Raw genomic sequence first — 16,613 nt, 5'->3', positions numbered from 1 at the left:
TTTGTATGTGTCTGTAGCCTAAACTGTCTTTTAGGGAAGTCCTGCATTGTATGTATCCTAGGGGAGGAGATTTTTCACTGCATAATTTGTCTGCAAACATAGAAGTTATCCTCTTTTTTGTGGCAAAATGTCCCTTATTTGGTTTCTGACTGTGGTTCCTTGCTGAGCTGCAGCTGATGAATATGAAAACAAAGAGGGAATTGTATACAAAATCACTTTTTTGTTTAACTCTGCCAAAGCCTTAAAGCTTCAGTTTAACTTTTGAATACATTTTTGTGCAGAATGAAGACGCTGTTTCGCTGTAACTGCTTTCCTTATGCCTTGAATGGACAAGATGAACAATTATAACAACAAAGAAGTTTTGGGTGTTTTTTTGTAACAATTCTGAGGTAGGCTACTATAATACTTTAGTGATTCTGCTTCTGCTTCACTACATTTCAGAAATAGATATTGTACTTTTTACTCCACTACATTTATTTAATAAATTTTGTCATTAGTCACTTGACAGATTCTGAATACACCATACTATTAACAAATAAAATATCATATATTGTTATAGATTAAGCTACACAGCAGTATATAAAGTAATTAAAAGAAGCCCCACCTAGCTTAGCTTAGCTGCAACATGAAAGTGATATGTACATTGATTTATCAATGATTATAATCCAATAATATAATAAAATATATTATTCTAAAATAGGCAGTTGTTGTGCAGAATGAGTACTTTTACATCTGTTGTTCTAAGTATACATTGTTGCTAATTTGTACCTTTGCACTTCTTCTACCACCGCTAATAAGTTTTGCAATGTAACAACCATAAAACTATCCTTAATAATAATAATAATAATTAAAATGGTTCCCAACATATGTGTTTGTGTTTTGAAATGAATAAAAAGGTTTTCAACTCTTGGTTTACATGCTTAAATACAAAATCAATTGATTAGACTTTTTTGTGTGTACCTTTATTTTGAAGGTCCGCAGCGCCAATAGATGACGTCACAGAAGTCGCTCAGGATCCTCTCGTGAGTGTGTCTGACAGATTGTTCAGCTTGTAATGGTAGTAACATTGTGTGTTGTTTTTATACTCTCAGCTTGTGTTCACAGCTGTGGTGAGTACAGTCTGCCAAAGTGTGTGTGTGTGTGTGTGTGTGTGTGTGTCAGCATTAACCTGTGTTAAAATGTACTGTAATTAATGGCAGTGTCAAAGCTAGCTAACATTTGAGCTAACCGAGCTTTGACACTGCCGGTGTGTCGGTTTAACTGGTGGTTGAATTAACTGGTGATATTCCCGAGCATTGATGCAGATCTGTACACTAGAAATACTGACTGAATTGACTTCTTTTCATAATTTTAACCAACCAGAATGAAATCCTTAACACTGTAAACACTCCAGTTCTGATGTCTAATAAGATTAACGGAGTTACCTGGAGTTTGAATCAATTTTATTTGCGGCGGCGATCTCCGGACGCTTGAAGAGAATGACACAGTAGGTGACTGTGTCGATGCCTGTTACAAAAACTGCAAATGTCAATAAATAATAAAAAAAAATGTTCTTTCTGTCGTTTTACGAATTCTTATTAATCTGATGTCAGGTCTATTTGAGAAGAGTTTATACTGTCACACAGTGTGTAAGGAAACATACAGTCTGCAGTATATGTTTAACGCAGTGTGGAGTCAGCTGTGGCAAAGCGTGGTACGCCCAGATCAACTGGTGATAGCCTACAACATTTTACCATCGATCATGTCGGGTCTACACTTTTATCTCACCAATCACAATGATATTATACACATAACAGCACACTCTTTCATCCAAATTAGACAACTGTCAAATCTCATTTTGCAATAGGAAGAGAAATTGGATAATGTTAAAACTTTAATCAGTAGAGGGGCTACGGTATACAAATCCGATTCACATGGGATTTTGAATAAATGGGACAGAGATTATAAGATGTGATAGAATTGTGGTATTATACATTGAAACAGTCAGTATATGTTTAATACCATCTTGAAGTAGAGTTGTGACATGATATGACCAGATTAACTTGTGATACAACAGCTGTTTTCATTGATCTTATTTCCTTTTAAAGTCTACAGACTTTTATTTCACTAATCACAATGATATTCTGTACATGTCAGCAAACTCTTACTTACCATGATCACATGTGGGTACATTTGTTTTCTACACCAGAGCTGGTATGTTGCTTAAGTAGCCTAAGGATTTGATTTTGGTGGGTTTAAATTATTGACAATAACTCCAGTAATTCTAAAATGTGTGTGAAGCTATTGCTCAAACGATAACTCCGTTAAATCAGTTTTACATGCATTTAGGTCTTATTGTGCAGTATTTACCAATTTTATAATTATGACTTTATTTTCAAATCCAGAGTTGTGACGTGCAGCACATGTAGACTAAACTGAATTTTGTAGACTATTGGGATGAGTGAGCGAAACGTCTAGATTTTAATATTAAACTCGATGGACTGTAAATAGTGTAGCATGAATGTGCACTCTGCCACAGCTACAAAGTTCTCCACACTGCTTGGAGCGTAAACTCGGACTGATTAATTTATAGGCTGGATATAATTACACACATTAAAAACAACTATGACACTAGACCGGTAACATGAGGATTTTGGACGTTTTATTGACGTTATCAGTGTTATGTCACATACATTGCCATTCCCTATAGTCCTCACTTTATACTAGAGTTTAGAACCTGCTGGTTCCTGAGGAATACATAAATATTCATTATAGAGACGTTTTTGTGAAGGTTTTTTTTTTTTTTCACAAGAGAAACTACGAGCATTGAGCTCATCATCTCAACCAGTCTCACTCAGGATAATATCACAGGTTAATCCAAACTCGAGCTACTCCGTTAATGTGGTTTTACAATAGTGTGAGGATGTGGTTGCCTTTACAAACAATTACATTTTGGTGTGTTTAAATTATTTAAAATAGTTAGTGTTTCTAAGATGTATTGTAAAGCCATTGTATGATTACTATATACGATATCCAAAGGAGTCTTTCTTCAATGTAACGTTATACTCGGGGAGGACTCAGAACTGAAACAACGGTAGCGATCAGCAGCTGTTAATGTCTCCATGACAGTGAATAATAGTTCCGTAGTGAGGAGCAGACACCAACATCATTGTTCCAGTAAAGAGTTTCTATTGCAGAGTTTTAAAAGTCACCAACAAATGAATGTTATAGAAGTAGTCAGAATCTTTATTTCCTGGTTCGGCAATAAGGGGTCCTAAAAAGCCACGCCTACACACATCTGCCTCAGTATCACCAGTTAATTCAACCACCAGTTAAACCGACACACCGGTAAATACATTTAATCCAAAACACCACAAATCTCCTTATCATGCTTTTGTTACATATGTTTTGATTCTAAGTCATCACTAACTAATTATTAACACTTTCAAAATAATTATTTCTCAATGCATGAGATGGTAAAACTTTGTTTGTTTGTGTGTGTGTGTGTGTGTGTGTGTTTGTGTAGATGGGAACCTGCGCTTTGCCTCCTACTATGGAGACCACATGGTGTTGCAGAAGTCTCCAGAGAGAGCTGTGCTGTGGGGCTATGGACCTGAGGGGGCTCAGGTCACCGTCTCCTTGTCAGGACCAATAAAACAGAAACCCTTAGTGGTCACTGTGACAAAAGGTGAGTGCAGCCAGTTGTTGTCAGGTGGGAAGTTTATGCTGACATCCGCAGGGCACTGAATGGGTGCAGAGGCTACACAGAGTGATACTGACAGGGGCAGAGCTTTTGTTGTGTAACCAGTTTGAACAGTGACGGTGTGGCCTGAACAGTGTTTTGGAAGAACAGAATTATTTTTTTTATGGATGTAACATAGTTATTGTGTCATGTTTTCCAGTTAAAACTGCTCTTTTCATACTGACATTTTTATACTGACCTCCATCTAACTTCTCCAAGTGCGTGTCTCAGGTGTCCAAAGAAAAGAATGGCTTCTTTAATCTATCGCCACTCCTCAATCTATGTACGGACCCTCAATTAAAATGAATATGAGCTGAAAGTCAAGTCAGCTCAATTTTATTTATATAGACCAAAATCACACATTTTCATCAAGGGGATTTACAATCTGTATACCCCCGTCTTAATCCAGAAATCCTAAATGTTTTTACAGGTATCTGGCGAGTCACCCTTGACCCTGTTGAGGCCGGTGGTCCCTACATTGTGATAGCAGCTGTTCAGAACGGCACAGCCGTTCTAACAGATGTGCTGTTTGGAGATGTTTGGCTGTGTGGAGGACAGAGCAACATGTACTTTAAAACATCTCAGGTAGGCTGAGCCTGGGGTCTGTCTTTCTGATTTACGCTGACATAAATGTGCGGCAGAAGTTGGTCAAAGAAAAACTTAAAAGGTCGACTTTGGCTGTAATGGTCAGAAAGCATATATAACTACATTGGTGTCATGAAGCATTCTAGCCAAAGGGGCCTTTCTATTTGGTATTTATGTATGAATTTATTCATATTCCATTGTTTAATGAGAACTCTCTTTTATTTATTAATTTATTCATTCTCCAAAAGATTTTCAATGCATCACAGGAGCTGGCCCTTGCAGCAAAGTATCCTCATGTCAGGCCCTTTATGGCAGCTTTGAGGCTGAGTGAAACTGAGCTGATTGATTTGATTCAAGTGGAGCTTCCCTGGTCTGTGCCCACAGCAAGTGAGTCAAGGATTTATTTAATTATTCATAGAATTGTTTAAAGACTTGTTTGCAGCTAAAGGTTTTGGTTTGGCACTATTGAACTACAACTGAGATAGTTATACATGCTGTGTAATAGAAAAAATGCATATATTGCACATGTTCCTGAATCCAAGCTACTGTTTTCTTATTGATACAGCACAAGACAGCATAGTACTGTACAATATACATATAATAAAGTAAACAAATATAAAGAATGTTGCTATCTGTTTATGTGCATTCTACCATGTACTTGCATTGTGCTGACTGACTAACAGGCAGGTGTATTTCCAGGACGCGTGGCGGAGTTCTCTGCAGTGTGCTGGCTCTTTGGACGTTACATGTATGAGACCCTGAAGTACCCCATAGGACTGGTGGAGTCCTGTTGGGGAGGCACGCCTGTCGAAGCTTGGTCATCTTCAAGAGCACTGCAGCAGTGCGAACTAGATCAAACTAAAGATGGGTAAAGATGTGAAAAAACACAGTTCAGCTAACCTGCACCTTGAGATATATATATAGATGGTAATTGGTTTAAGGTGCTGGTCTAATTTTACCACGTGACAAACTGGCAACTCATGCAAGTGTAAGTACTGTGTCTCTCTATCAATAGTTCTGTGTAATAACCAAGAAAGGTTTGCTTGCATGTTAAAATCACATCAGCCCCAACAACAATTCTGTCTTGTGGAATGCAATGATCCACCCATTGCTCAACATGACCATCAAAGGAGCCATCTGGTACCAAGGTAAGAGTAATGGCTCAGGTATCAGATGTTCAGTACGGCCACATGTATATCACAAATCTATAAGGCATTTCTCGCTTTCAGGTGAGGCAAATACAGACTATCATCAAGAGAAGTACAACTGCTCCTTCCCTGTTATGATTGATGACTGGAGGATGGCGTTTCACCAGGGCTCTGGGGGGAAGACCGCGCATGACTTCCCCTTTGGATTTGTCCAGGTATGTTAGTACTCTTTTATTTTAGTGTTTAATTTTACAATAGAGTAACAAGTACAGATAACAAGACATTTGAAAATTAAACACTCAAAATAGTGCAGGTCTTAGAGTAAAAATAATCTGATTTAGGCGCCCTAGAGATAGCAACAAAGAAAAGACTGTGGGTAAGGGTATTCTAGATCTAATCGATGATTTCTTTGTACTTGCAGCTGTCCACCTACCAAAAAGGCTCCACAGATTACGGCTTCCCAAACATTCGCTGGCACCAGACAGCAGACACCGGCTTTGTCCCAAACCCACGGATGAAGAAAACCTTCATGGCTGTGGCTATGGATTTACCAGATGAAACCTCGCCCTATGGCAGGTAAGGATTGTGTTTATATGTACTGATAGCACGTGAAATCATTACACTGTGCTCATACGGTACCTTTGGTGTGATTAACAAATGGCACCACATCAGGACATGCAGGGATTGTAAAGAAAGTCTGTGTCACTTGACGTGCCAGTTACCCTGCTGACAGGAACTGTGTCCATCCAAGGTAATGTGTATTATATACTGAACACATCACAATTCCATGTTAAACTAACTCTTAAGGATATAATATCTAACATTTCCACATTGAAATGTCTAAAAACACTAGACCTAAGTTATATATTTTACTGAGTTGTGCACTTATATTCCAACCACAGATATGTCATTTTATTCTGGTAAAGGTGCGTATCACCGGTCGCCTGGCAATGGTATATCATATCTCCTTTGTGCATGTGTCAGCTGTCATAAATTGACTTTTCATCCAGTTATCAGCCACATTTTTACAACAAACAACAATCAAAGAGTTTTTATATTTTAACCGGATGAAGGATTTTCATTGGACTTCAGAGAAACAAGCTGAGCTAATGTTAGCAGCAGCTTGCATGCAAAATCTCCTTGTAGTCGGTCTAATTTGAGAGGTGTGGTATTGTTAATTTAACTACTATGACAGGTTTCACCTGATTTCACTGTACAGTATATTTATAAAAATGTGCTGCTGCAATAGTTTTAATTGGAGCAAAGAGCTCAAATCTCACCTGTTCAAATGTTTCTGCTCAGTTGGTCTTTGGATGGAGTTTAAGATCCTTGTAAACATCTATAAAACTTTTCATGGACTTGCCCCGATATGCTGCCAAGACACAGTAAGGCCCTGGCATAATTCTCACTTCAACAGACTTTCTTAATGTACCAAAAACTGTAAGACCAACAGGCAAACAGCTTTCAGCTTTTTTTGTCTTCATTAAATGTGATTATGTGTCCTGATTTTGTGTTTCCAAGAGATGAGCTGCTTTGTTTACTGTATTGACTTTCATCCTTATGTGGCCTTACCAACTGGTTCATCCAGGATGTTTGTTAGAGTGACATGTGATTTTATTTTTGTTTCAGTATCCATCCCAGAGACAAGCAAGATGTAGCCTACAGACTGACTTTGGGAGCAAGGGCAATAGCTTACAATGAGAAGGACGTGCTCTTCCTTGGACCTTTCCCCAAACAAATCCTGTCCACTTATAAATATGTCAACATCACCTACGACCAGACGGTCTCTGTCACACCGTCCAAAGACATCTTTGAGGTAAGGCTGGTATAGTCTGTGAGATTCACCTGCAGCGTTTGTTAACAATGTAAACACAAAGTCACCATTAAACAACCATTAGATGTAGTTGATGTTTTTTCTGATAATGAACTAATTTCTTGCTTAAATAAATAAAGAAGCTCTAATTTTCACCTGTTTGTCTTTTTATTATTTTATTAAGATCTGTTGCTCGGGTACAAAGGCTCCATGTGAGTCCAAGTCTCCTTGGGTCCCAGTTCCCATCATGCAATGGGGTGTGACCACTGTCCTGTTACCCAATTTGTGTGGCGGTGAAGCGGCTGCCCTCCGATATGCATGGACAAACTGGCCCTGCGACTTCAAAGCCTGTCCAATCTACAGCCGCAGTAGGATTTTACCTGCACCTCCTTTTATCATCTATGCAGCCAAAGGAAACATTTGGAAAAGTTACTGAACCAGTAACTGTAAGAAGCAAAGTGATAAAAAAAAAAGGTGTACTTTTTGTTTCTTTCATGTCAAAATGAGCTGATTGGACAGACATGAAGCCAGATCGACCAGACCTTAAGTTCAACAAGGCAATTCATGACACTGTGGTGATGAGCCTTGTAGTTAATATTAGTCTGCTTTTCACCGATATAAAGGCACTGATAAAGTATTAATTTAGCCATAAATTCTTGGAGGGGTGGATGGGTTATTTGGTTTGATTGTAAGATTGTTTTGATTAGTTTGGTTAACAATAACCAATCATTCAATTTAAAAGATCAGTCTGTCTGCTAAACCACTGAACATGCTTACTGAACTAACTTACTTAACCCTGGGACAGATATATGGCTATATATAATTTTGGTTACACTCCTGTATACACTCTATGCTGTTACAACCACTGTCAATAATTGCTGGACTGTATGAATGTAGACAAGTATGACAAATGTGTATTTTTATTTGAACAAAACTGGATTTTGAAGTTTACAACACAAATGTGTCTTTTTGAATTGAAAAAAATTTGCACAAATAAAAGACAAATCCACAACTAAGTTTGTGTGGATGTGTTACATTAAAAGCCAAGGCTTTTACTTCAAAGTAAAACAGATGGAAATGCGATGAAATTACTGATTAATCAAACAAAAACTGTAATGTCTTCTTACAGCAACTTTGAGTAGCATACTAACAGTTAAATACCATTGCTGTAGTGTGCCATGTACCAAAACCTGAAAGCATAATAACCATTTTTTAAGTTTTTCTTAGCAATTATGAAAGTATGTTATACTAATTAAATTTTAGACATAGTTACAACTTGGATACAATTTCTGAAATCCAGCACAGATATTTATATACACATAGTGAAGCATGTCAGTATAGAGTTGTTGGGTTTATGGTGCTATTGGCACGTTAAGCATAAAGCTAACTCACCAACCACATTCAGTATATTAGTTTCCTGAATTATTGAACCAGGAAGGAAAATGGGAGAAAAAAAACCCAAACATTGTAGGCCTTGTAAATAAGAGTAAAAGTTCACAAGGATACTGTGTGACCTTGAATTCAGCGGTGCTTTTAGAATCAGGAGCTGAAATATGAGGTAGAGGGCTTTATGGTGGAGCTGGTCAGGAGGTGCTGATGAGAGGAGCTGGGAGACTGCGGTGTCTGTCCTAAAGAAAGACAGATCGGTAAAACTCTGAGTCATCATCATGTCAGCATTAGACAATGCACGAGATAACAAAAATAGAAGTACTATAAAATGTCTGGCATTTCAGCCATACTTTTACTTTGAAATCCTAATACTAACATACTGTGACTCCTGTAAGGGGGTACACTTTTATTTTTCAGCTAACCTAGCCACTTGATATGTTATTTACAGTGGAGGCGCACACACACACACACACACACACACACACACACACACACACACAGTTGTACTGTACACGCAGTAATCAAGGTCCTGTAAATGTAACAGGCATAACAAAACAAAACAGGTAATAAACACTACAGCTAAGCTAAAAACATTGCTAATAAGAAAATGTGATATTTAAGCAACCTGTCATGTGCTCCGTCTTGATGTTCTCATCAAAGCCCCGGTGTCTCTGGTAGGCCTCAAAGTTGACAGAGGCATCGTCCTCTGATAGGCTGTGAGGAACCTGGCCATCACCAGGGCGGCACACCTCAAAACGTATCCACCTGTAGCTAAATAGAGTAAAGAAAAGATGTCTGTTTATAAAGAAATCTAAACTCCTAGTGAATGTAAGCCGTCTGAACTTGCGTATATTGACACATGATACTTATATGAATCATGCCCTGTAAGTTGATGCATATTGTCAAAAAGGAAATTCAATTAACTGCAAAAAATGTTCAATATGTTATTTTTCTGCTTCAGTTTACTGCATAGAACTGGTTAAATAAAGACTAGATACACACTTCTCCACATTTCATGCTTGTCCCAAAGTTACCATACTACCTACAGTACATTATGTTCTTGTTTTAGTATTGAAAACAAATATTCTTATTCTTAGTCAGAAGAGATGTGAAGTGCGTGTTGTGTATTGGGGCTGATAATCCATTTTCAGTGAGACGGGTGAATTTACTTGCTACATTTGCGTGCTCCGGGACAACTCTGGATGAGATTCTGGATGGTAGGGTGTGAGAAGCCAAAGAAGTCAGCTCCTGATGGCACGATGGGCGCCACAGACTTGGTACTAAGAGAAGGACATGTTGAAAGACTTCAGATTAAGTCAGAATTAAAAAGTGATCCAATACATTTTTAGACATATGGTAGACTTTTTCTAACACCAAACCTCAGAGCACAAAACCTTTGTATTATTTGATCATTTATGCCAAATACCCAACCACAGCCAATCCAAGCCTTTGTGGTGAACTTTAGTACCTGACAGATGCAATGGCTTTCAGCAGATTGGAGTGGCATGTCAGGGCAGAGGAGGCCACGATGGCGTTCTGAGGATCTTCTTCAGGCACGATCTCAAACTGGGAGGACAAAATTGGATTGTATGTGTCAGTAAAGTTTATTCAAAACCACTGAATTTCATTCATAGCATCTCAAACTTAACTAAACAATTTAATCGATAACAGTTATCAGTTAAACATTTTATTGATTTTTATTTTAAAAGATTTTCTTTAAATACTGAAAACGACGAGGTAATATGATGATGGACATTTTGGCAAACTGGACTAATAACAACTGTGTGTGTGTGTGTGTGTGTGTGTGTGTGTGTGTGTGTGTGTGTATGTGTGTGTGTGTGTGTGTGTGTGTGTGTATGTGTGTGTGTGTATGTGTGTGTGTGTGTACCTGTGGACCTGTTCCCCCATCCTTGATTTGGCAGGTGTAGAGGCACTGCTGGTCAGGGCTTTTCATGCTGGCAAAGACCCGTGTGCTGCAGAAGCCCACTGGGTAGATGGCACACTCATCATGGAACAACATCCTGTCTGTGATGATCTGGAGAGCAGTCAGACGTTGGCATTTGGTAAAACACATTTCGTGGGTAAGTGTCAGATTTCAGAGAGGCTTTCACTCTACCAACATTTTGTTGTGTTACAGATTTAATGTTTATTTATTGAACCGCCGTCTGATGTATTGTTTAACTAGTCACAGTTAAGATAACAGCATGTGGGACTCATAATATTAGTGACCATGGTGATAATAAAGCCATAACACTGACCTCTCCCAGGCTGTAGACTGTTAAACCTCCCAGTACGATGGGAAATACAGGACGACCAGATGAGTCCAGAGGGATGGGTTGCACCAACTTCCGAGACCCATCTGCGAGTTTTCTCTTCTTGGACATCTTCTTTGGAACTGAATGAAACATGGGAGAATAAAATAATGGGCCAAAGATGAACGTAAACCGTTTAAATTCCATCTATTTTCACTATGCATTTACATTAATACTCACATTCCTCCTTTCCATTTTCCCTGCCTCGCTCTTTCCTTTCCTTCTTTGGTTTTTTAAGAGGTCCGTCCTCCCCTATTGACACCATTGACCCCAAGTTATGCCCCCCAGACAGGCCTGAAGCCCCTGCAGGACCTGAAGCCAATGCCACAGGCGGCACAGGCGGATGAGAGCTTGAGCTAGGTGTTGGCAGAATCTCCCCATCTGACAAAGACTGGTACTGCAACAGTGACTTCAGTAAAAACCTGGAAATTAAAATGTATGTAAATGTGAAGGAATTATTTCGTTGTTGTGTTTTTTTGGAGCCCCGTTATTAAGCATCACAAAAGCCCATCCACATCCGTAATATATATGGAAATACATGCACTCACCTCCGCTCCTCCTTTGCCCTCAGAAACTTCTCTTCTAAGTGGGCAACTTCATCACAGAGAGCGGCATTCTCCTGTGATTAACAATCACTCTTTACATTATCATATGCCATACAACACATATGCATGATGTAAAAGAAAACCTGCAATAAGCTAGTCATAGTTGTTGGGGAATTGATAGTTCACTCACAAATATCATGGCTCGGGCAGCCTTGCGCAGTCTAAGGTACTTCAGGCGGTACTTTTCGTTCTGGTTTTTCCGTTGACCTCTCTTCATCTTGGTCTTATGCTCTGAGGAACTGGTGGGGGAGGGGAAGGCGGGGGCCGAGGCACCTGAGCCAGAACTGGAAATTGTATTCTGCTGCGGAGAGCCGAGGAAAGACTGGGCAGTGAAGGCCTGAAGGACCTGCTGCCGCTCCTCATCAGTCTGTGAAAAGTCAGGGGGAGGAAAAGACAAAGGTCTGTTCATATGGACCAGGAGTACCTGAGACTAATACTTGAGTTGCCTTCAGGATGATAGATGAGAATACAGATGATAAAATAACACTGATGGAGCTTACACTTAAGCTTCTGTATGACAAACAATGAACGTTACTGAAAACAAAATGTGTCAAAACTGTGTCAAAACTAAAGAGTTGTGCTCTGAAATTGTCTTTGTGAGAATTCCCCTTTATTATTCTTTTCATGCTGAAACACAAATCCTGCTTACTTTGGAACTCAGCTTTTATGGTGTGAGCATGTGTACTATAGTAGTTATTATATGGGCTTATTAGTACAGTAAAGTACTGTAACTATAATTAGATATGAGGAATCTCTACTTTATAATTCTGCTCTTTTGGATCCTTGCATTGACTTTAATTACAGGACAAAAATAGCAGATATATGACATTACACCCATTTATCAGATTGTCAGATAGAACTGAATCTCCACTGCAAAAACCAAACCACTCTTAAGTATGTTGAAATGTAATTTTCAAAATAAGTAAATTGAGTCTTTATCATAGATCTGTACCAGGCAGTGATAATTATCAAACAGCAGTTTTAGACCCAGATCGTACCTCAGTATGTATCCATGACCAACAGTCATTTTCAGTATCCCATAACATATTTGGGTTTTGTGTAACATTGGCATTAGTGTCCCATATAACTCACCAGCAGTGCAAAGACTCCGTTTCTGTTCTCAATCCTCTTGAATCTCCTGCTGCCTTTTTGTGTCTGAAACATAATGTGAGACTGAGGCCAATGCATGGGGCTGGAAAAGCCAGATTTGATTGCCAAAAGCTGGGGGTCAATTTAGATTAATTCCACCATTATTAGATAGAGCAGTTCAGGGCTTCTGCATCTGAGCACAGAGCGTCCTTTGTTTGGATTACAGCACGTAAGTGTCTGCCTCTAGTTAAAATTGTGAAATAAGGTCAAAAAAGCAGAATGGAAAAACATGGAGAAAGAAAAAAATAGCAACAGAAATACAGATGATTGCATGTTCTGTATCAACTTAACTCACAAAAATGCAGATGGAGGTGCAGGTCATTATAGTGAACAGCAGAGGTTGCTGTCAGACTAACTCTTAAACATCATCCTTACCTCACGGTACATGACAGCCTCCAGGCTCGACTTTGCACTGCCAAGGAGAGAACAACAACATCACAGGTTTGCAGTCTACTTCAGAAATTAAGACAAACATTAGGCTCCAGTGTGCTTTTTAGTGTAATAAGCCATCCTCACTGTTTCAAGATCTGGCTTAACGTCAGCAAATGAGCAATAAAATGAGTAGTAAACTGAGATGATTGCTGTACTTGGATTGAACGAGTCCCCTGTCGATGATTCTCTGTTTAATCTCCTTTATGTGCATGGGACGTCCAGCTTCTTCCAACACAATCTATATGAGAAGAAGGAGAAACACTTACCAAACAAGAAATCTCACAGCACTCGATAAATGTTATTAGTAACACTAAACACCAAAGTAGAAGAATAAATGGCAGATACCTGTGCAGCATCGAGCCATGTGAGGTTTGGCTTCTCTGCAATTTCATTAGGTGGTTCGCTGCAAAAACAAAAAGTTTAGTATCATCCAGTGTGACATTATTTGATCTACTGGTACTGAAAGTTCTTACTTATAAATTTGAAATACAATTTATTGGCCCCAAACAGGGGACCCTGCTATTACCCAGTAATGTCCCATTCCCCCACAGGATAGCGAAGACCTGACCCCCCCCCCTCCATCCCCAAACTCTATCTCTGAAAGAGTTTAACCTCGGCCATACAGCAATGATAGCAATCATACATACACACTTGTTAAAAAAAATACTATATATATATAAATATAAATATAAGTTATATTCTGAATTGATTCCCTGTAATTTGGGCACATCTATATGGATGAGATGCTCCTCACTGCAGCAGCCCCACTCTGTAATCTGAATGGATGTATTAAATCTGGCACCATTACAAGCACCGAGGCTACACTATCTAAAGTATGACACAGTAATTACATGTTTTACAAAGTACTTTCAAACAACCTCTCCAAAGCTTCAGCCGTCCCAGAAAGACTCGCAATGCTGTCCAGAGCAGGAAACAGAGAGTAGCTCCCCTGACCGTCAGCCTCCATCTCAGATTCAAACGTGTTGAGTGACTCCATAAGAGACAGGGGCCTGCTGGGAGAGGAAACATTAACAACACATTTCTTATCTGTTTATCTGTCTCAGGTAGCTCATACACTCAGCTGGAATAACACCAGCAACACTGAGACTGTAACGTTAAGCAAGGACACACACACACACACACACACACACACCTGCATATTCTGCTACAGTGTCGCTAGCTAACACTTGCTAACGGCTCACTAATAACACAATTTACAAGAGCAACGATTAGCTAGGAGCAAATAGATACATTACACACACACACACACACACACACACACACCTCAATGAAACTGCAGCAAACCAGCAAACCCACTTCTTTCAGTTTGTGCTCCGGATTGTTTGTTTCCGTGTGTCACGCGGAACCCTCCGTTGTCGCATTGTTTACAAACCGAGTGGCTAAATGCTAACGCTAACCAGCTAGCAGCAGACTCCGCTGTGATACTGCTACAATGTACGGAATTATATGACAATAATATGGATCAAAACGTGAGTATAGAAGAGGGGAAAAAAGCATATTGATCAAGGAGAACGATAGAGAGAGTGGCTTACGCCGGACAGTTTCAAAGGGGGATACCTTAACCGGATATCCGGTGTAGTTCGTTTCGCTCAGAGTCAGAAGATGTGTTTGTGAAATTGACAGCATGTTAATGTTACATTACAAAATACCAATTTTAATGTTTACAGCTGCCGACTCAATGTGGAGTTTTAGGTGGAAATGGCGTTAAAATAAAGCTCAGTATGATGTTTAACTCGTTAAATGATCTCCAGGTTAAACTATGTCAAAGATTTACCTGTAATTTTTTTTTTTTTTAAATTGTATTTTAAGTGTGTAAACTTTCTGCTGATCCCAAGTTTATAAAAGTTTGTTTTCCCCAATCTTTTCACGTATAATTTGTTCACAGATTTTATTTATATGTTCAAATTTCAAAAACAGATTTTTTTTTCTACATTGTTTCATATGCTAAAATGTTTACTGGTCGTTATTTACAGCCATAGATAATGAAATAACTCAGTGAACTAAGAGTTTGTGACATGTTCTGATTAACATCTGACTGTAACACAAAAAACAAACCAAAAGTCTGAATCAATGACATAACGTTATGGCCTCATCTGTGAAAAATGGCACAAGATGTTGTAATCAGTGAATCTATACATTGTTTCTGTGATACAGGGACACATTTCAGTTCATAATCTAAACGGGTTGTATTTGCTCTTGCATTATTCTTTAAGTGTTCTTATTTAAGTCATTGTAAGTAATTGGCAGTAATAGTTCCTCCTCCTCAGGTAGCATCACACTAACTGTGTCTCTGAATTCCTTGTCATCCAGGTCTCTAAAAAGCATGATTCATGTTCTTCCATCCAGGTTTTGGTGTTTACTACTGTATGTAGAGGGTCCTGCCATAGTTCACATAGTGTCCATACACCACACTCACACTCAACAGTCAAAGGACACTGTGCTGCTCCAGCAGATGGTAACTGTTATCTGAAAAACTCTCTTTACGGTCAAGATAACTCTCAAAATCCCATTTTCTTTAATTAGATTTTCTGTTTTTCCTCTTTCTGGCACCTGCAGTGTTTCCAAATAATGTTGTCCCTCACCATTAATTATTGCAAAATGACCTACAGTATGCGGTGCAGTCATAAATGTTGTGTGGTTGTTTTATGTACCGAGAACAACACACATATTACAAGAACATCTTGCGGAGCATGAATATGCCACACCTAAAACTTCCCACAGTGGAACAAAAAGTCCTTTGAATCTATGGATGACTGTCAAAAATGAGGTCAAAGTGAGCAAATTTGCAGAGAAATCAACTTCTCCAAACTAAATTACACTAGAATTATTGCCTTTTTCTGTCATTCTGTCGTTGTAGCAGGCAATAAAAGATTCAGCTTTCCCAATAATCTTATTTAAGCAGTTACTTCTTATCAGTCTTAAGACCACCAAAAATCACTAATTAAAGGGTTGATACATCCAAATCGAAAAAAAGTTTTTTCTCACTGTGGTAAATAGCCACGCAGGCAGCACTGGCTTTATCTGCTGAGGTTTTGAGATAGCCTACATGCCTACACGAATGTTGTTCTGATGATTATCTTGAGTACACTTGAGTTCACCTCCATTCCCTTTGGCTGGAAGCAGATATTTCAAAACCTGAGCAAAGGAAACCAAAACAACCTTCCTGACTGGACCATTAGAGGTAAGGGAGAATATATATATAGTATCTATTGCACCTCGGTTTGTTTTGTGCCTCAACCAGGATTGTACAATGTGTACACGTGCAACACTAAATTATAAAATCCCTAATTTAACCACGTACATGAAAACAGAAGTGACTCAGCTCTCTTTCTTTACTGTGTCTCCTCTCATGTGGCTGAAGTTGACCTAACAAGCCCTGTGGTCCTAATTCTAAAATTGCAGCATCCAGCAAAACACGGGAGCATTTCATACCATTGC

General features: G+C 38.9%; 2 protein-coding genes across 10 annotated transcripts; one reads left to right on the top strand and one right to left on the bottom strand.

Moving 5' to 3' along the window:
- The first annotated feature begins 1,003 nt into the window (after window positions 1–1,003).
- siae (sialic acid acetylesterase) lies at window positions 1,004–8,283 on the top strand. 3 transcript variants are annotated; one of them, XM_051398343.1, is made up of 10 exons: window positions 1,004–1,109; window positions 3,506–3,667; window positions 4,152–4,306; window positions 4,573–4,693; window positions 5,006–5,174; window positions 5,372–5,454; window positions 5,536–5,669; window positions 5,876–6,030; window positions 7,084–7,270; window positions 7,452–8,283. In XM_051398343.1, exons 1-10 carry the CDS (start codon window positions 1,055–1,057, stop codon window positions 7,701–7,703), a joined length of 1,473 nt encoding a protein of 490 aa, XP_051254303.1. In that variant the 5' UTR covers window positions 1,004–1,054; the 3' UTR covers window positions 7,704–8,283. The 3 variants fall into 3 exon arrangements, with proteins under 3 accessions (XP_051254303.1, XP_051254302.1, XP_051254304.1); XM_051398342.1 differs by having other exon boundaries at window positions 4,555–4,693; XM_051398344.1 differs by having other exon boundaries at window positions 1,005–1,022; window positions 4,555–4,693.
- tbrg1 (transforming growth factor beta regulator 1) lies at window positions 8,172–14,706 on the bottom strand. 7 transcript variants are annotated; one of them, XM_051398335.1, is made up of 15 exons: window positions 14,439–14,706; window positions 14,033–14,167; window positions 13,500–13,557; window positions 13,310–13,392; window positions 13,098–13,134; window positions 12,666–12,728; window positions 11,704–11,940; window positions 11,517–11,587; window positions 11,149–11,390; window positions 10,915–11,051; window positions 10,545–10,691; window positions 10,125–10,222; window positions 9,826–9,936; window positions 9,282–9,427; window positions 8,172–8,895 (listed from the first exon to the last, which is right to left on the bottom strand). In XM_051398335.1, exons 2-15 carry the CDS (start codon window positions 14,149–14,151, stop codon window positions 8,807–8,809), a joined length of 1,638 nt encoding a protein of 545 aa, XP_051254295.1. In that variant the 5' UTR covers window positions 14,152–14,167; window positions 14,439–14,706; the 3' UTR covers window positions 8,172–8,806. The 7 variants fall into 7 exon arrangements, with proteins under 7 accessions (XP_051254295.1, XP_051254296.1, XP_051254298.1 ...); XM_051398336.1 differs by having other exon boundaries at window positions 14,472–14,706; XM_051398338.1 differs by having other exon boundaries at window positions 14,033–14,164; window positions 14,472–14,706.
- Between the last annotated feature and the right edge of the window lie 1,907 nt (window positions 14,707–16,613).

The sequence above is a fragment of the Dicentrarchus labrax genome, unplaced genomic scaffold (genome assembly GCF_905237075.1).
Source record: "Dicentrarchus labrax unplaced genomic scaffold, dlabrax2021, whole genome shotgun sequence".
NCBI classification, from domain to species: Eukaryota; Metazoa; Chordata; class Actinopteri; family Moronidae; genus Dicentrarchus; species Dicentrarchus labrax.
The sequence above is the reverse complement of the archived record's forward strand: the minus strand, read 5'-3'. Positions and strand labels throughout refer to the sequence as shown.